This window comes from Synchytrium microbalum (genome assembly GCF_006535985.1).
Source record: "Synchytrium microbalum strain JEL517 chromosome Unknown SmJEL517_scf0057, whole genome shotgun sequence".
Classification (NCBI taxonomy): Eukaryota; Fungi; Chytridiomycota; class Chytridiomycetes; order Synchytriales; family Synchytriaceae; genus Synchytrium; species Synchytrium microbalum.
This window is the reverse complement of record NW_022158406.1, coordinates 25,484-45,745: the sequence shown is the minus strand read 5'-3', so window position 1 is coordinate 45,745 and position 20,262 is coordinate 25,484. Positions and strand designations below refer to the sequence as shown.

Genomic DNA, 20,262 nt, shown 5'->3' with positions numbered 1-20,262 from the left:
GACGAATTTAAGCAATCTGGGGGTCTTTTTGGACACTTCTGCACCTCTCCCTCCACAAGGGACATTAAAATCCGTCCCAAGTCTCCGCTTTTTGTTAGGGGGCAACTGGATGACTTGGTACTTAAGACCACACTGAGGGAGAATGGTTAAATAAAAGGACACTATGCAATACATTTATGCATGGGTCCGTTTCTCAAGTTTAACAACATTCCGAAACTGTCCCCGGTTTTTTTTAAAGCAATGAGAGGTGTCATGGAGGCACTTATACCTCTGACTATCAATGATTACCGGTTTATTGCGCCGTATACTGCAACATGGATGTATTGGGTTGGTATGTGGATGTGACTCGTTACGAACCATTTTAGCACTTTTTTAAAGCTTATCGTGGTGTCACATCTATGTGTTCCAGCCGTGAAAGTGTCATGATTTAAGTTTTGCTGAAAAGCTAAAATTATTTCGACTCCTTGTTTGAAATTTGTTGGGAATCACGACTCAAAACAATTTTTCCACCAAAAATCTGGTCTAGGTTCATTATGGATTACCGTTGTTGTTGCAACAAGTATACTTTTCGTCATCCGGTCACGCCAGGATCCCATGCTATCAAAACTGGGAGTTACAGTGACTCTGCTTGGTTCCCTTGGGTACATTGTCTTGTCTTAAATTGGCGAAAGATAACGTTACTTACAAAACATTCATACTAGGGCCTTGATTCAAGCTATCGACGTCATAGCCATGACTCAATGGAATCAAGATGTATGTCTCCTGTCCTATTGCATCCTCAAAGAAACACGTTGATTGACAGACACATGGAACACCCCGTTTGGTCTTATAGTTTCCAAGTTGCGCATGGATCAAGATTTGCTTCCCCGTCATCACCACTCTCCTTTCAGGATCATTATGGGGCAAGACGAGACGGCTCTTTTTCGAATACACGTTAGTAAAAGTCACAGCATCGAGCAACCGAATCATACTATAGCTGTGACACTCAACACCATTTGCTGTGTATTCTAGTGCTCAAGTCAATCGTGCAAAAATCGATCACAACACATCGCTGAAACGCCGACCTTCCAAAACCAACGCTTCCAAACAAAAGTTGTGGTTTTCGAAAATCGATCTGAATTTTTGGAAGTCTATTGCTGCCTTCTTGATTTTTGGACTGGTTTGGAATTTAATCGTGTTGGCTGTGTCGCCTTCATGTAAGTCTTGACGCGTTCTTGTCATTGTCTTTGTCTCAGAGGACAAATTGGGTAGCATTTAATAACCTTGGCATTCCTGCAAATATAGTTGGATTATTTCCTACACAACATTGCTGGGTGGTGTTGGTAGCCCGGTACTGGGAATTCAGCTTTTGCTTGGTCATCACCTTCTCTTTGTATGGCTGTGCCTTGTATTCTCTTTATGTCACAAGAGGGTGTGGAGATGAGGTAAAGGAGAAATAGCCGCATTTGGTCACCTAATTCTCTGAAATCTCACATTCATCGAATAGCTGGGAATCCGCGCAGATGCCCTAAGCCATGCTGTAAGTGAAAGTTGTCGCTCAATGCGCTTGAGAAGGGGAGACTTAAACCAGTATACCAATTCAGATTGCAATCTTTGGATGCAGTATCGCTTTCTTGTGTTGGGATGTTACGTGCTACATGCGGCCGGAATTCTATGAGAATTTGCCTCCACTTGTTGTCTTCTTCTCTCAAGGGCTAGTTGTGCACTTTGTGTCTGTGGTGAGTTCGTGTGTGCCTGTTGAAAACGTGCATCTTTGCAAGAACAATGAACTGACTTGCTTTTTCTTCTGTGTTTGATCAGGTATGGCCCCTCTACAAGTCCTATAGGCCACACCTTGGTAGCTACTTCAATTGCGGCGGCAATGGAAATGAGAAGACTGATATTCAAAGTCATGCTACATTCCGAAAGCTGTTGTCTAACAAAGAGATGATGGCGAGGTTCAAACTCTTCTCGGTATACCTATGCGGTTTGTCGTGTGTCTCCGGTGCCCCTTTTACATTTTGTAACCACCATCTCTCTATCAATGTTAGGCAAAGTTGTTTTGCGTCGAGAGCGTAAGCCTTATAGAAGCCGTCATTCAAGTCCACGAATCCATAACACTCGAACTAGATAAGTCCGCTGCTACAGCGGGATATCTCGATATACCAACAGCAAGATCATTCTCTCGCAAGATATCGTTAACTTTGCCATTATTCAAGACTTCATTTCATGACAACACCGATGCAGACCACAACAGCAACACTAGCGAAAGTCACAGCAGCAACAACGTTGACCAAAGCCGCAGCAGCAATAATATCAAGAATCGGAGTACATCTTGTACCCAAGATCCTACAATACCACCGGCATTGGATACCGAATCCGGGCTTCTTTCCTCAACATCGGCTTTCGGACCAAAGCAACGAACTCCATCGGTCGAATGCAGGTCGAAACAAACTCTCTTGGCAGTGGAGGCAGCCCCACGGAGTATATCAGTCGGGACTGCTCAACCAAACCCTCGAACACTATCAGCAGAAACCCCACCACCTATGAGACCACGAACACTATCCTACCAAAAACCACAACCGCAACCACCACCGACAATCCAAACCAACGAGCCAATCGCACACAATTTCATGCCAGACATGCAACACATTGTTGACACGTACATCCAACCAGGTGCTTTGTTGGAAGTAAACGTGCCATGGCGGTTTTCCAAACCTATTCTGGATGCATTTGCGGTGTATGCTACGCAGGGAGGGCCTGCACCCTGCATGAATCTTTTTTTGCCAGTAGTGAAGGATGTTGCCAAAATGCTGTTTGAGAATGTCTATCCAAAGTTTGTGGCTACGCTGAGTCCACAAGAGCAGAAGCATCTCTTGAGTGTTGAGGAGGTGCCGTACTTTTTCTTGCAGGTTGCTGCAACGGTGTAATTGTTGGATTATTTCTTGGTCGTGTTGGTGTGATTTGGTGGATGTGATGGTTTAGGTGGTTTTATACATAGTGTACATTTACAAAATACATACTTTATATGGTCACTCGTCACCAGCTGCCGTAATCTCGGTTTTGCGAGTCGATTTCTGAACGACCTTCCAAGTTGTTTTATAGATGCCCATTTTAAATGGGAGCTTTCGGCGACGCGAGAAAGGACGCGGGTGCTCGTCGAGTTTCGTCCACTGTGTCGAGCTTTACTTGGAATCTCGTCACGTTGCTCCCACGCGTGAAACTCAGCAACAAGGACAACCGCTAATCTGAGCTATGGTTTCGGCCAAGTCATTATATGTAGATGACGTACCGTATGAGCACCCTCCGCCCCACATCGACTATGAGACTTTGTACGAGGAATCGCCAACGATCTCAACCAGCACTTTGGACTCTTCAAACACATCACGCACAACGATGCCGACACTGGCCGAGCTAGGCCTTACACGAATAGTAGATCCAGAACCCATTAGGAGCTCCTTCCGTCTTGTATTAAACCACGAGCGAGGTGAAAGTCCAACATTAATCGAGGAGCAACCAACACCAAGCAGCAGTAGAGATCACCTATGGTTTCGACACGGCCCGAGACCAGAATCTCTCCGAAGGTGGCGGGACCGTCAGTTTAGATATGCAGACGCTTCACGCTTTAGTACATATGATCTCGACTCGGAGTTTGCGCAACCAAACTCAACTCAACCGATAACCACAACATCATCTAGTACCCATGAAGGCGATACCTTCTATAGACGTGCTCAGACTGCTTCTATACGTAGAATAAACGGTGAATCGGACGGTCTTGAAGACTTGCGGGTTGATCAAGGGCGACGCAATAGGATGGCATCTGAAGATCCAGATGGATGTGGTTACCGAGCAAAGAAACCACGGTTTCAGGATGGTGATGAAGATGATGTTGGAAGATGAGGGTTGTAGTAATCTATTTGTCTGGCCGTTAATTTATAATTGGATAAACTCATAAAGTATCTTCCCACGTGTTTGATATCACCGATCCCAACGTTAATATTCTCATGACGTGAGGACATGACTGTTAAGCTGATCTTTGGCTGCCAACCTTTGATTTTGTTGAACAGATCGTGGCTTGCGTGGATTTAGGCCATTGAATTCTTCGATGGCAGTGTAGAGGCTCAAACTAGAAGAAGACTGCGAACGGACGAGTAAAAGAGTAATTTTGGCATCGTCAAGTAAGACGATCAGCTAGGTGCGGTTAACTTCTGATGATCTGGGTCGTCATATAATGTTTCTTCTTGTTTGTTGCCATTCTTGCACAATAATCTAACATCTTGCCATTGCTTGTTCGTAGTATGTAGCTATGAGACAATTGAAAGATGAACTAGTGCCAAGTTTATTAGAACACAAGGACGCAGAATATCACGTGCTTTGCAGGTGTCGATCAATTCTATAATCCAAACACCCTTTGCTCATACAAAATCGGATATGACTTGATGCACTGAGAAACCAGTGTATCTCCTGTTCGAACTTATGAAACAAATTCAATCGGACCTCGCTAATTCTGGGAAACTTCTCATATTCGACATACAAAGGAAACCTCAAACTCCCAGTCTGGCGCCTTAATTCAGAGAAACTAGCTCAAGTCGAATACTTGATACTGCGGCTAGGCCTAGCCGATTGTGCGAATCAACGCCTTAGTGGTCCATTCACACGACATGGTGTATCAGGTGGCGAACGAAAGAGAACGGCTATTGCAATGGAGTTGTTGGAGAAGCCGTCCTTGTTGTTTCTTGATCAGCCTACGACTTCATTGGATGCTTTTAATGCTCATGAGGTTATCAAGGTTGTGTCTGAGGTCGCTAACCAACAGAGGGCCAGTGTTTTGTGTTGAATCAAGTACGTGAAGTTAGAGATTCTATTTTGATGGATATGTTCTTTCCTCCTGCGATTTAACGTTTATCTTTGTTTTCGCAACTGTATATCGTCGTCCAGAAATCCTGGACTATTCGATAAGGTCTTCTTCTTCTCAGACGGCAAAGTAATGTTCTTCGGCAGCATTCAGGAAGCCTTCACACACTTTGAATCTCTCAACTATCCATTCCCACCACGAGTAAACGTTGGAGACTATATAGTCGACATGTCGACACTAGACAATGCAACACCAGAACGCAATAAGAATAGCGTTGAGCGTAAACGCACTTGGAAGAATCAAAGGGCCGAATCATTTTCCACCTTTGAGAGTGATGCGGTTGCCAGTCAAGTTGAGCCGTGGAGATTGAAACCTCCAAGAACGATACTGAGATACTTCAAACGGGTGTTGATTCTAGCCCATCGTGAATATGTCTTGATATTTGTGATATTTCGAGATTGGAGGGTATTGAGTGTGTCTGCTGGAGAGGCTGTTATTGTCGGTAATAGAACTGGCAGAAAGCACGCTGCCTCAACATGGATTCTCCGATTTATCTTTTTTCTGTTTGGTTTAGTGCTTCGATTCGGCTGGCTCGTCTACGGGCTTTCAACCTCTCAAAGATCTATAACAAGCCGGCTTGGTCTCCTATTCCACCTCACTATGGATCGTACATTCTCACCTGCTGTAACTGTAGCTCGAGTGTTTCTGGAACAACGACCTGTCGTTGTTGGAGAACGAGTCAAGAATCAATGCACGATTCCTGAGTACTTTTTGGCTGAAATGGTATCAGGACCCACTGTACAATTTGTTCTGATTAATCTTATTTGGTGTTTGTGTGTGTATACACCAACAGTTGTGGATGACATATGAATTCAAACTCTCATTCCCTTGTTTTTTCCACGAACAGGCTGAATTACAACGAGTATGGACAAAAGCAGCTGCATTTCTAGGAGTTGGTATGTTACAAGGCTTTGCGGGATTGGATCCGTAGCTGCAAATACTGCTATTGCTCAAGTCCTTGTGTCATTGATCTCAAGCATGCTTGCCATGTTTGCAGGTATGTGTATTCGATACGACTGTGATCTCGTCTACACTCAATAAATGCATAGAATTTTTCGCATTTTCTAGGATTTCTCATAACAGTCCCCGAAACGCCACGAGCCTCAGACATATTGTGGGCAAAACGACAGTAATTCTTTGCCTTCATTCGACAGAAACAGGATGGATATAGTCTTTCCAGTAGGATTTTAATAATTTAGAGACTCCCAGCTGCTTAAAACGCCTTTGTCCATGTATGGCAGACACTGCGCGTCCTGCAAGCCAGGTCGACGGTGTAGAGGTGGATCCCGATACACGTAAAGCCATAAGATAATCGAATAATAACAGCCCAGCTCCTAGTACAGTGCTTTTTTTCATGGCGATAAAACCAGTACCACTTTGATGATGAAAGCTTGATCTTTTGTGTTTGCACCGCCTTTTGTTTAGTTTTGCAGTATCAATAGCTATCAAAATGGTAGCAACAACGAGGATTGTGTTCTGCGCTGTAGTATGAGAAAGGGCAGTGCCATCGCTTGCATTTTATCAACCGATTTTTGGAGGTTTGCTGGTCAAGTACCGGATTTATACTAATCAAAATACAATTTGCACGCGTAGAAAGAATAAAATCTCGTTGGAGCTAGCTGGCCAATAGATCGTACGCATGACGTCGATCACGTTCTGGAAGCTCAAACCACATTCACGACTGCGATCCGCAGTATTAGAATGAATACCATGTTTCCTTTACAATGCATATAAACTTATACACTCTTCAAATGCTTGGTAAAGAATGCAAAGACCTTTGACCAAACTTGATTGGCAAAGTCATGATCATACTCTCCAGCCATTTTCAGTTCACGCCTCCTCTCTCGACTCCATGCCTCGTCATTCATGAAGGCATGTCCATACGAATCATAAATGTAAACATCAAATTCGTCCTTGTGTATTCCTTCAGCGTGTCGTCCACCCTTCTCTTTCACGGCCTGCGACAAGCAAAGAGGCGTTGCATGAGCTCATATGACAATATGGGCCGGGTTTGCACTGGAGCAAAAGGGACATGTAATCAGTTTACCTTTTTCCATAGTTGTTCAAGTTTTTTCGCCGTTTCGATATCTGAGAAGCCTTTGTGGGCATCCAAAGCTCCAAAATGTGCTTGCACAGGTGTCTTGAGAGGTATATGAGAGAGGTCGAATGTCTTTTGATCAGGCACTCCATAAAATGCAACGCAAGCGTTTAAGGGGTGTGGTTTTCCTGTTAGGTATAAGAAAGGGTGAGCTCGTTCGCGGCAGGCCTGAAAGTTTTATGCTAGCATTCTCAAATACCAGTATATCGTGATGCTAAAGCCTAGAGTCAAAGAACAGTGAGTGCGAAAGAACCGAGAACACGGCAGCAATCAACACTTTACTTACAAGAGTCAGCGCCGACCCCATACAAAACCCAATACATCCGACTTTTCTTATATCAGATGGCGGCTGATTATGTGACTTTTCATCACGCAAGTCCTCCACTAACTGATCAAGTTGCTGAATAGCATTCTTCCAATCCAGGTTTCCCATCAGATGCGAAGCTTCTTCAGCATTCAGACCTTGCTTTCCATTGTACATGTCGGGCACGACGACGATAGCACCAGTTCCATTTGCGATTCGTTGAGCATGACTCTTAATTTGGTCGTTCACACCCCACCATTCTGTAGTCATGTTGGAGAAATCAACGATTGCAATATCTGTTTGTAGAGGATCAGCTCGTACCCTGTAAGCAGATAATGGCAGGGATTGGAGCGAGAGAATCAGATGCTAATGTTGCAATGTTAGCTCAGCAAATGTTTCCAAGCAAACAACACGATATGAGATGACACATGCTTACGACAGTAAAACAAATTCCTTACCAACTAGTGGATGTTCCAGCGTTGAATGAGGTTTGAATGTATATGTTTTCAAGGTCGAGGCATTCCGTGACAAAGAACGTGTCATGGGCTGATTTCTCCATACTGTCGCGCCAAGTGAAATTCCATATCTCGCTGGTAGAGTCATTTTGAATTCTCCCTATCTCTCTCTGATTTGTCTGAGATTCAACGCTCCTGCTTCAAGCAATGAGTCAAGATAGCAAAAGTGGAAGTGTTTTTGTAGTGTTTGAGAGCAGCGTGTAAACAGTAAGAGAACTATCAGAACGTGCCATATTTGACTCTCAATACCTCTTTGTTAACTTGGTTGGTCTAGATACCTTCTGGCATTGTTGGCGTTTCAATTGCTGTTGCAAGGGGCATCGCTGGAATTCTGGAATTGTGGAAATAGCCTTATAATCAGGTATGTTAATAATGGTACATCCATTAATCTACTGGCGCTCTTTTTGGGACCTTTGATGTTTGCACATGAAAGGCGCTCTTCAAATCAACTCTATCGAAAAGACGTTTTCCGACTACGTTGGTTTGAAGTGTTGTTCCAAACCTACCTGTCGCTTTCCCTACTTGACTAGAAGATATGACACGCTGGCTTCCTTGATTCCATTCTAGATCTCTTAGAACTCAAAGATCAAACCTCTACTTTTACAGGCAACAACTAGTCGATACCGACTATGATAGTGCCACACAGAGTTAACTGCACACAAATTACATAGCTGAACCCTCTACTCTGTCGGTATACTGATTCTGACAATGATGTCGCTCAAATCAATTGGAGATAAACTGTAGGACGTGCATTGTTTCTAGTTGCTGACTTTGAGTGAATCTAACCAAAATCTCGATAGACCAATCCCAATTCTCCTTGTTATTATCGTATGCACTCTCCTATTCCTGATCTCGTTTGACTTGGAGTCATCTCCAACAGGTATACAAGTCGCTCAATTGACCGAATTGACCATTATCACCACCGACAACACCGTCGCATCTGCATCACAAACGATGCTCAAGCCTCCTATAACGTGTCAGTCCAGTAAAACAAAACAGAGCTTCACACTCGCCAATGTACCTCGACAGATAACACTCAACGGTACCACCAACATCTTTACAATCACCATTTCATCGCCAAATCAAACGGCCGAGATAATCGATATGGTGGATTTCCCATTATTTGTGTTACGGCTCGTCAGTCCTGTGTCACTGCTGACGCTGCCGAGTTTGGGAGATACGTTGGCAGATGTTAGTATAGCTGGTAGAGTCAAATTTGTCGGATGGAATATCTCAAGTTATCTATATCAGCCTATATGGGAGGCTACATTCCATGGTGCTGTGCTGGCTCCAGCAGAGTATGGGTTGTTTGTGCAATGGGCTGGTGAGAGCATGGTTTGTTAAGACCATCCACTCGTCGTATCTGTCATTCTACAAACGGCGAAAGCTCCCGCTACCATATCAAACAGTGGTGTACAAGAACAGAGGCTACCATCATGTGGATTAGACTCTCTTTCGTCAGCAATAACCCAAGGAAAATGGAATCGTAACCAGTGGATGCCAGCCTCGTGTCGCCTAGAACGATATTCGCCAACTCAAGCATGTCAAGAGTTAAACGCTCGCAACATGTCCAAGATTGGTATAGTGGGTGATTCTTTGAGCAGACATTTCTTCAACAGTCTTGTACAATTCATGACGGGCAAGAGTCAGTCTGATGAGGATACATTTGATGCTCTGATTGCGGGAGCTACGGATCCGGAGATTCAAGAGAAATGTCGCGGTAGGCTATTTTTTTCTTTGAGCGTACTTGATTTTGCAAGTACTTCGAAGCGAATGAAGGCTTAATTATTTGCTCCCAATATTAGGCAAGAAAATATACAAGAACGAAAATTTCTGCAACGGCTATACAAGAGCCAGTATTGAAGTCTGTAACGCCAGTGTCTCCATCCTTTTGAAATCAGTTTACAGATTCACCTTTCTTGAAACCCCGCAAGAGCTTCAGGGGTTTGATGTGCTGGTTTTGAATGTTGGGAGGTAAGAAAAGCACACATTTTGACCATTCCGATGTGCTCATAATTTCACCAATCGTTTAGCCATGAATCATGGAATGACGAGTACACCAAACGAAAAACACACCAACTTGCAGTCCAAGTTGGCACACGTTACATGCAGCTCGCTACACAAGTGGCGTCCACACTTGCAATACCACCTACACGAATCATATGGAGAACGAATCCTGAAATGGCAAGATGCAAAACCATATCTTCTTCTTCCATCTTTTTGCTTTTTTTTGCTAACACAGATACCTCAATTGTAGGCAATTGCAAAGGGAGACATAAACGTCGAAGCATTCATCAGACAAGTATTCAATCGGCTCGCAAGTGCTATCCTGCCTCCGTCTGTAACTGTATGGGACATTGAGGCGATTAGTACAATTCGTTCAATATGAGGGTTGATATGCAGCATTATGGGATGGATTTTAATATGGAGTTAGTGACAGTTTTTTTGAATTATTTGATGAGTACATGACGATGGTCGTCATAAATTGAAGAGCTTGGATTTGTGGGGCTTTCTCATATTGAACAGATATTGTAGTATAGTACTAGTATTCACGCAAGAAATAATAAAAACAAAGGAGTAACTTGTTTCTTCAAATATTTGTGTTCAAGAATTCCCTTCGGTGTTGATTTCGTTTTTTCCAAGTCCAACTCCTCCCATAGTTTCAAAATGAATTCTCTTCATAAAATCGCTACATGAATCAAAATAATAACATTGGCTCGGTATTCATTTTCCCTGGCCGTGCTGCCACATCATGGTAGTCTTGCCAACAACGGATAGAGCATCCAATTTGGCAACATCTTCAGGCTTTAGACGCCATCCAAAGCATCTAGCATGTTGCACAGCTCAAATTTATTTGTGGAGCGAATAGAGTCTATGCCAATTGATCACAAGCCCAGCATTGTTGAAAAATCGTCCATAAAGCAGACGATGTATGGTCTCTGTAGGACCATGGACTTTTTGCAAGTATTTATCTTATTCGTAGCTCCACGAAGCCCGTACAGAAACGCCAAATCCTCCTACGTGAGTACGAGTGCGTTCATACTGAGCATGTAAATCCTCCAATCTTCAATGTGTCCAGGAGCCAAACGAGTAGTTTCATACCAATATCTCCATAGACGCGTTCGGCTACATAGAAACCTAGATATCAATTTCACAGCATCTACTGTGATGATTTCCAATCACGATTGTTTTTTTACCTGACGGTGGATTCTCATTTGAATACCTTGCAGTCCACCAATCCATTCTGAACAGAACAGAATACGCAATGACCACCGCGCCAAGTCTCTAGCACTTGGCAATCAAACCAGAGGTCTCTGGCACTCGTCGATGAAGGGAGAATTCGATTTGGTAGGAAATTAGGTGAATCGGTGTTTTGATAGGGTTTTGTGAATAGATTCGACTTTGAGTTCGACAAGTTTCGGACTCCATTAGCCCTATGCGTTGATGATTAGATGCGTTCTTTTTGGTGGCTTTTGTTTCGGGCGTTTGCATCAGCGGCAATTAGATGCGACGAAACTTGCTGGACCAGATGCAGCTTCAGCATTCGAAAAAGTCTGTGGCAATGCTATATACTGGTTGAAAACGAACCGTCAAACAAAAAAAAGGTGGACAAATGATAGCTTAATGCTAACCTTCCAATATTGATTCGATCATGTCCGGCAGCCTCTAAGCATTCAGAAGTATGGGGAGTGATACTAGCATGATCAAATATTTCAGAGCCTCCTTCAATGTAGGCGTGCTTTGACAATGAGTTGGTCAAACTTTAGCAAGCGATATTCCAAATGTCGGATTCACATGAGACATCTCCCACATTAAAAAGTCACCTCAACAGAAACATATACTCGAGCGCAACTTGTTTCAAACAATCTCACCTCAGCAGTATCGAAGAAGACAAACATTCAGTACACTGGGACCTGCACACGTCAAAGGAATCTGCAGGAGTGGTCGGTAAATGACAACTGGGAAGCGCCAAAACTCCAATTAGATGAGCCCCAAGACCATAATCCAACTTTGCGACAGTTCAAAAGTTTGGTGAAAGCGTATCCATTGCTCAAGTTTCTTTGTATTAACAAGAAGAATTTAAGGCATTCCAAACGTAAATAGATGGCTGAATTGCTTTTAAAAAAGGTTTTACCGCGATATCCTGGACTGCACCTTGGACGAGACTGATGCCACAACACAATTCTGTAAAGAGGGCGACAAACTGAGGCACACAGATCCGAGGATGAGGCTAGAAATTGTGGCTTGGTTAGTATAGGCTCCGTGATAACCAGCACACGTCAGCAAGGCAACAACTCAACCTTTATCTGCTCAAGTTTCCAAATTTACTGCACACGACGCAGGAGAGGATACAATGGGTCAGGCTTGCCGGTCTTGCCGGGCCGTGCGAAGGCCTGTTCCACATGACGACCTTCCAAAGCGCATTCCAACGGATGTGCAAGTTGTCAACTGGGACGACACGTTAAAGAGTCGGAAGCTGACTCCCATTGGAATTGTCTTCTTGTTTTGGTATATCTGGCGCAAATGCATGGCATTTACAACAAATTGTGCTCATTCCTTCATTTAATAGTCAGCAAGATACCGGAATGATCCAACAAATCGTTCAACGCCTCAAAACTTCCAAGCTTCTCGACGCAAATCTAGCCGTTGAAGACAGAGACAAGGTGTACGTGCAATTGGGGTCGGCAGATATTGTTCTGCCCTGTCTATCTCCCAGTTTTGAGGTGGGTCTTCTAAATAATGGTGAAATTCTTCGTCAATGTCTGACAATGTCGAATTTAGGATGACTTCCACTCTATGCAACTACTGGATTTTTGCTCTGATCGCCATAAAAATCTGGTGCCGATTCGGCTCAGTAACAAGCCTCTAGCTCGGACGGCTTTGAACGTAGCTGGCCTCTTGTACGAGGACTTTTCGAAATCAGATGTCCTTGACTCTGATAAAGCTTTCAATGCTTTGGCAAAGCAAATTGTCATGGTGTACAATTTGGCTTCCAGCCGAGAGGATTCCCCTGATTCCGATAGGAAATACGACATTATGATTAGTTATTGGTACACCGGAGCTTTTTTCAGTCATGCTTGTCAGCAATCTAAGTCTTTGTTTATAGCTGGGCACAGCAACCGTACATGTACAAGCTTCTGGAGCTTTTAAGAGGCTTGGGATATACCGTATGGGTTGATGTGGAAAAAATGGTGGGAAATGTATTTGAACGGATGCAAGGTGCTGTGCAGAAGTCCAAAGTCATAGTGTCATGCTTATCGCAAGCTTATGCAGTAAGGTGTGGTATGGATTTGAACGATGTTCATGCCCAACTCTGTCTTTCTTATAGAAATCGGTGAATTGCCAAAGGGAACTTTGTTACAGTGTGGACCTAAAGAAACCTATCATTCCCATACGTTTAGAAGCTGATTATCTGCCTATTGTCGATCTGATTGTGGCGGGACTCCCTGCCGCTATTCCGGAAAAGACCTTGGCTGGGGTTGAGTACGATGATATATTCATTCATGATCTGCAAGCTCTAATAGAACGCCAACTACATCCGTCGGGAAACGCCCTCAACCTGAAACGACAGAGTGAGCCAGTCATGAAACGCATTCAGCAAATGAATGAGTCCATGATCGAGGTGAAATCTGTCCTTCATCCCAACGAAACCTATAAGCAAACCATTGGTGCGTTGCAATTGCATCGTTTACCAAACACCAGAGACTCTGTTATTCGTGAAATCCGTCAATGGATGCTGGATGACGCTGGAGAACAATGCTATTGGCTAAATGGAGTCGCGGGATCCGGCAAATCTATAGTAGCAGCAGCAATAGTGAAGGAACTAGAAGATGCGAGAATTCCGGTAGTCCCGTTCTTTTGTAAATTCGACCAGGCTGGACAAGACGAAGTTAGGAGTCTCATTAGAACCATGGCTTTTGGCTTGGGTAAGTTACCTATCTCCGCTTATTCAAGATTTCGTAAATGATCTCTAATTCGTTCCAGCTCGAGCTCTACCGGAATACTGTCTGCTGCTCCATCAGCTCTTTGCCACCTCGAAAACTTTTGGTGATGGATACACTGCCGAAACGTTGTTTGAACAACTGATCTTGAACCCGCTGAACGATATTCACCAGCCTACTGACCGCATGGTCATTCTGATTGATGCGCTCGACGAAGTGGGACAGACGGAAGAAGGAGGTAGTAACGGATCATTAGATAGACAATCCCTTCTTGGCCTCTTTGCCAATCCAACTCGTATGGCCCGTTTACCCAGTTGGGTAAAATTCATTATAACAAGTCGGCCTGAGGACGATATCGCCCAGTCTTTGACAAGGAGCTTTGCAACAAAACGTATCGATTTGGACGCTAAATATAACCAAGACGATATTCGCTTTTATATTACTACTCGGATGGATAGGTCGCGCCCACTTTTACCAAGCGCAGAGTGGGAAGATGTCATCAATATGCTGGTTATTAAATCCACAGGACTCTTTCTGTGGGCTACAATTGTATGTGAAATTCTTCGTAGATGTAGTACGGAACTGTATCTGCAACGGCTCTTGACTGACATTGATTCAGGCAATGCCATACGTGGGGAGACGGCAATGGACGACATGTTTGCTAGAGTCTTGCATCTCGCCATAGCCGACGAAGATAAAGAGTGGATTGAAGATTGGTTGGCATCATATAAAGCAGTTGTTGGGGTCATCATTTGTCTGAAATCATCACTGTCTGTGCACGCCGTTGCCTCGCTGGTATATAAAAATCCAGAAGAAGTAAGAAGGATAATTGCGAGAATGCCATCAGTATTTGAGTCGTGCATTCAAGATGATGGCACTCGCATGGTAGAAACCATTCGCATAATCCATAAATCCGTCGCCGACTATTTGACGGACAAGAATCGATGTCGTGATTTACGGTTCTACATAGACACTCGAGAGGCAGAAGGCGTCTTGTCGTCTCACTGTCTACAGATCCTCACTCGCGAGTTGAAGTTTTCAGCCACGACTAGCTTGCCTGATAAGGTGGCAGCGTTGATGGGCAAAGTCATTGGATCAACGAGCTACTTGGACTATATATGCAAGTTTTGGATGGATCATTTGAGCTCGGAAAACGTGGCCTCTTCAACACCCAACTCGCATACTGTGAACAGGTTTCTCAACGCACACGGAACTGCAGCTCTGCTAGCTACCCTAGAAAGTCGTAAAAGCCACGCATGTCGTATTCTGCTTTCAGCACGGAGCCCTCAGTCCGCCAAACTGCTGGTCAAGGAGGCCGAAGACTCACATTACTTCCCGGTGCCTTTTCTATGTCAGGCAGTCAGGAGCAATGATGCCGACACCTGTGAAGTCCTGCTGTCGTTGGGTGTTTCTGACATAAATTCCACCTCTGCGTCAGACTATGGGTGGACGCCTCTTGCAGCGGCTTGTGCATATCACCGGCCTAAAGTAGTCGCAGTGCTCCTAAAGCACAATCCAGACTACCAAATCAAGGACTTCATGAGTAAGTGATTGCACCACACCATTAGGGGTGATGCCTTTTCATTCATAACTCAAACTCATTCTAGATAAGAATGCACTGGAACGCGCGGGAGGGGAGTGTTGGAATATGCTGAACGATTGGAAAGTCGAGAAGGAATTCAAAATGGATCTGGTACGTCCTTGTTCGGCAGACGTTTAACAGTGTGTTTTCTGGAAGGATACATTAAATCATCAAATGTAGGGTCCAGTGCTGTTAGCCGCACAGGCAGGAGATATTACAACTCTGAAGGCTGTTGGTATCCAGGCCGTTAGTGAGGCAGTTGATATTGGAAGTGGAAGAACTGCTCTACACGTTGCTGCCGACAATTCTCAAATCGATGTCGTGAATTGGCTTCTTGATTCCGGCGCTCTTACGGACACGAAGGACCAGCTTGGTTGCACTTCACTATATCTTGCTGCTCGTAAAGGACTCGTTGAGATTGTAAAAGCTCTCAAGGACCACGGTGCCGATCTAGACCAAGCCAATAACTTGAATCAGACCCCTCTGTTTGCTGCGGCGTTCAAAGGACATATAAAGGCTGTGGAATACCTTATCAGCATGAATGCTGATGTAAACATTGTTGCTGCAGATGGTCGTGATGCCTTGTTTGTGGCAGCTCAGAATGGACATTTCAATGTACTGCAAGCGTTGTCTAGTGGTTCTGATACACAAATTGACAAAACGGCCATTGGCCCCCCAAGTGGTCTTGCAGGCCAGACTCCGTTGTGGGCGGCAGCTAGCAACGGTTATTTGGAGAATGTAAAGTATCTGGTTGATGAGGGAGCTGATGTCAACGCTCAGCAAGCATCGGGACAAAGTGTGCTTTTCGCTGCAGTAAACAACGGGTCCCTAGATATCATTTCGTATCTTGTCGAAAAGGTGGGTCGTGTCAAGCATCTAAGTGGAACAAATCTAAAGTTATGTTGGCAGCTAAGTCATTGTTTTTTTTTTCGTCAGGGATCTTTAATTAATGTTGGAAATGACGAAGGAGTGACTCCATTGCTGCGCGCAGCCGCAAATGGACGACTAGACATCGTAAAGTATCTTAGTTCAAAGGTACTTTCCTTGTCGTGCGCAAACAATCTTGTCTGTCTGCGCTATAACCACCTTGTCTGTAGGGAGGAGACGTGCACAAAGCCGACAATTACCCCAACAATGCCATGTTCGCTGCTGCTGGGGTGACAGGCTACCTTCCGCTCGTCCAGTATCTCGTTAATCAAGGAGTGGCCATAAATGTCGTGAATCACGATCATAAAACCCCTGTATGGGAAGCCTGTTATTATGGCAGATTGGACGTTGTCAAATGCTTAATTGAGGCTGGAGGTGATTCAGCCATACCTACTAGCGACGGGATCACTCCTCTTGTTTGTGCAGCTTTAAATGGTCACCTTCCTGTGGTTCAGTATTTGGCTAAATTGGTATAAATATGTACCATGTTAATGCTTTTGATTGGCTCGAAAACTCACAGGTTTCCACGTGCTACACCAATGACTAGGGTATGGATATCGAGACACCTTCTGATTCTGGGATATCTGCTCTTATATTTGCAGCTGCCAAAGGCTACATTGAGACAGTAAAGTATCTTGTTGAGAATGGAGCAGCAATGAATCGAAAAACACTCGACGGCCGGTGCGCCTTGTTTGTTTCCTCAAATAATGGGCATATGAGAGTTATATCGTACTTGGTGCAAAAGGTAACTGACGACCGCCGCGACATCGAAGGTTAATTAACTTTTGTTGTGACAACAGGGATGTGATTTAAATATTGCTGCAAACGATGGAAGAACTCCGCTATTTGTTGCTGCTCAGAGTGGACGCTTGGAAGTTGTAAAGTTATTGATTCAAAAGGTGATAACATTGTTTTGAAGCAGTTTTGCCAAGTTTTATCCGTTGACCTCCTTTTGTACAGGGAGCTGATGTCAATACGGAAGCTAATGGAACCACGCTGCTGGACATTGCAACGCTTCAGGGTCATACTGAGGTCGCGAGTTACTTGAGAGCTATAACGGCCTCAGAGGTATAGACGACAGCCATGTGACGATGTATAGTAGTCAGGATCTAAATTATTGTTGCAAAACCAACGTGTCCCAACCCTTCTTAAGTTTTGAAAGCACCTCTTAATAAAATTGTAACAAGAATCAACAAACGCTTGCTTCAGTATTCAGTCCCCGCAAACACTAGCCATGTTGCCACATCATTGTGGTCTTGCCAACAAAGGACAAAGCGTCCAATTTGGCGACATCTTCAGGCTTTAGACGCCATCCAATACACCCAGCGTTTTGCATCGCTTGAGTCTATATGGGCATCAAAAGAGTTAGCATTTATTAATCACAAGTTTGTTACAAGTCAGAAGTGAAGAAACTAAGACAGACGGAACGTACCTTATTCTTTGCTCCAGGAATCGGAATGGCGCCTTTACAGATACACCAATTCAATGCTACTTGAGCAACAGTGCGTTCATATCTAGCAGCCATCTCCTTCAATGTGTCCAAAAGTGGAACAAGGAGTTTCATATCGATATCACCAAAGTTTCGTCCAGCTACAGATAAAGAAATCGAATCAACGTTACGCCAGTGCTGCGTTGAGTAGCCGGCATCTGCAATTTTTTTTGTACCTGGTGGTGGATTCTCACTCGAGTACTTTCCAGTCAAACGACCCATTCCCAACGGTGAATATGCAATGACAGCGACTCCAAGTTTATGGCACTCTGCAATCAAACCAGATGTTTCTGGCAATCGTCGAAGGAGGGAGAATTCGATTTGGTTTGAAGCAAGTTGGATGCCGTGTTTCGATAAGGTTTTGTGGATGCGTTGGACTTCGGAGATTGAAAAGTTCGAGACGGCTACAGCTCTATTGAAAAGAATGATTTAAATTTTTTTGCTTTGATTTTCCGGCGAGATTTTGCATCGAGTGGCAATAAAATTGAGGGCTCATACCGGACGAGACCCAGCTTTACAGCTTCAGCGAGCGCTTCTCCAAGGACTTCCACTGGTCGTAAAGACACTGGACTGTGAAGAGAGAAAACATCGACATCAGAATCGGTCAGATCTCAATGCAGTTCTCATCCCAAGTTTTCTCACCCATGGATTTGATACAAGTCAATAGTCTTCATTTGAAGTCGTTCCAGAGTTGCACGGAGAGACGTGAGCAGACTGGAAGGATATGAAAGCTTCCATGGCAATGGTACGAATTTGCTTAAAGAAAGTGGACAGTTGGAACAAAAAAACGAATATTCGACATGCTTGACGGTTTGATACAAACCTTCCAACAACGATTCGATCATGTCCAAGTGTGTCTGATGACTCAGGAGCAGGAGTAGGATGCGCGACATGGTATTTCTGGATCAAATCACCAAGAAACTTTTCAGAGTCGCCTTCAGCATAAGCCTGTATTGGCGGATGAAGATTGGATCAGCGATACTTTAGCAAACACAAGAAAGATGCTCTAAAATACAATTGTACAGATATCTATTCAAAATTAAGTTGAATCGAGCAATCTCACCTCAGCAGTATCAAAGAAGACAGATTCAGGAAACTGGGCCAGACACTCGTCAAACGCATCTTGAATGGTAGTTTCTGTGAATGATGAATCGTAGGTGCCATATCCCCAATTAGAGGATCCCCAAGCCCATAATCCGATTCTGCGACAAGAGGGAGGATTGTTAGAGTTTAGTGACAAGGTATGGTCCCTCTGCGATTCTTGCATGAGTCAACAGGCATGCGAGCCCGTGAAATTTCAGAGTATTCAAAGTAAACTGATTGCTGAAATGCTGGCAATTGACTGGACATGAGCACGACATGTTGCACAGTTTGATGAGATACACACTCTCTGTCACAACGACGTGATCGAGCCGGTGGAAGCAGGTTCTTACCCAGCAGGAGGCACTGAGATCTTCTTTCCTAGGCTGGAAATTGCGATGTGGTTAATAAGACTAGGCTCAGTTGCATACGCACATGGACACCATAAGTGTCAAAACATCTTTCAGTTAGTCTGGCGTACCGAATAAGTGTGGAGCTAGTCGGCACAACGCCATCGGGGATTGCTACATCGTAGTACTCGACTTTGGTCGCCATTGCTCTATTGTCTGATTTCGGTTTGGTAAATTGTGACGGGATTTGCAACCTCATTACGACTGTGGAAGCTCGTGTGCTAGAGGTTGCTCTGGAGGAATATCGCTGGCGATATATAATGTCAGTAAAACGTTACAAATCGCACTTTCCTTTCTTGGCATAATGGCATGCCACCACCGTGATTTTAATGATTGCGTTTGGACAGTTAATACACGCTATTGGAACTTTTTCGATTGGGAAACCGTAACCTAATATTCAATACTACGAACGATGCATCATGTCCCGAATTATTTCCAACGGTCGAGTCGAGGACGGTTCCTCAGATGCCCTCCTCAAACCTCTCCTAAACCTTCCAGAGTGCAACATCTTTGGCTCTCCAATCGAAAACGCTGAATTCAGTGGTCATCTGGTTATTTCATTCTGAGGTGCCCTCGTCGCTCCCTGGTGGATGAGTGGAGGGTTTCATTGTTTCAAACCCCAATGATCTAGCAAACTGGTTTGCTTTCTTCCCTTTTCAAAATTTGTGCCGTTCAAATCTGTTGGGAAGCATCTTGCTTGATATGAAATCCAAATCCACTGGCAGCCTCTTTGGTTGTCACAGTTTGTAATTGACAGGTAACAACTTGGTGCCTTTATAAACGATCGAAGTAGTACGTCGTCTTTTTCTAGTCACAACCACGAGGAACTACTGGCTAGGCAAGCATAATGGAGAAAGGCACACTGAATATTTAATGTGGAATGCTAATTCCCCTTATTCCGACATCTCGCTGAACCGCTTTTTTTTGTGACTCATGAAGAGAATCAAGAACGATCGCTTGCAGCAGGAATGCTTATTTGGACGTGTTTGTTTGTATTGACTGCTTGCTGATGCCTTTTATC

The 20,262-nt window shown here is 44.1% G+C and overlaps 3 protein-coding genes across 3 annotated transcripts; 1 reads left to right on the top strand and 2 right to left on the bottom strand.

The window, feature by feature from the left end:
* Nucleotides 1–6,630: 6,630 nt before the first annotated feature.
* SmJEL517_g05740 (uncharacterized protein) lies at nt 6,631–7,855 on the bottom strand (the record flags this gene model as incomplete). The annotated part of the gene is made up of 5 exons (XM_031171666.1): nt 6,631–6,852; nt 6,942–7,120; nt 7,192–7,213; nt 7,279–7,618; nt 7,755–7,855. 5 exons carry the CDS (start codon nt 7,853–7,855, stop codon nt 6,631–6,633), a joined length of 864 nt encoding a protein of 287 aa, XP_031022363.1.
* A 667-nt stretch (nt 7,856–8,522) lies between these two features.
* On the top strand, nt 8,523–17,336 carry SmJEL517_g05739 (uncharacterized protein; the record flags this gene model as incomplete). Its single annotated transcript, XM_031171665.1, has 16 exons — nt 8,523–8,551; nt 8,612–9,135; nt 9,199–9,531; nt 12,155–12,320; nt 12,382–12,535; nt 12,594–12,862; nt 12,919–13,084; nt 13,141–13,738; nt 13,797–15,296; nt 15,361–15,446; nt 15,516–16,193; nt 16,272–16,370; nt 16,433–16,732; nt 16,810–17,007; nt 17,063–17,161; nt 17,223–17,336. 16 exons carry the CDS (start codon nt 8,523–8,525, stop codon nt 17,334–17,336), a joined length of 5,313 nt encoding a protein of 1,770 aa, XP_031022346.1.
* A 154-nt stretch (nt 17,337–17,490) lies between these two features.
* SmJEL517_g05738 (uncharacterized protein) lies at nt 17,491–19,386 on the bottom strand (the record flags this gene model as incomplete). Its single annotated transcript, XM_031171664.1, has 9 exons — nt 17,491–17,607; nt 17,695–17,852; nt 17,928–18,163; nt 18,250–18,321; nt 18,394–18,507; nt 18,575–18,699; nt 18,815–18,953; nt 19,185–19,217; nt 19,313–19,386. The coding sequence occupies 9 exons, from the start codon at nt 19,384–19,386 to the stop codon at nt 17,491–17,493; spliced, it is 1,068 nt and encodes a 355-aa protein (XP_031022345.1).
* Between the last annotated feature and the right edge of the window lie 876 nt (nt 19,387–20,262).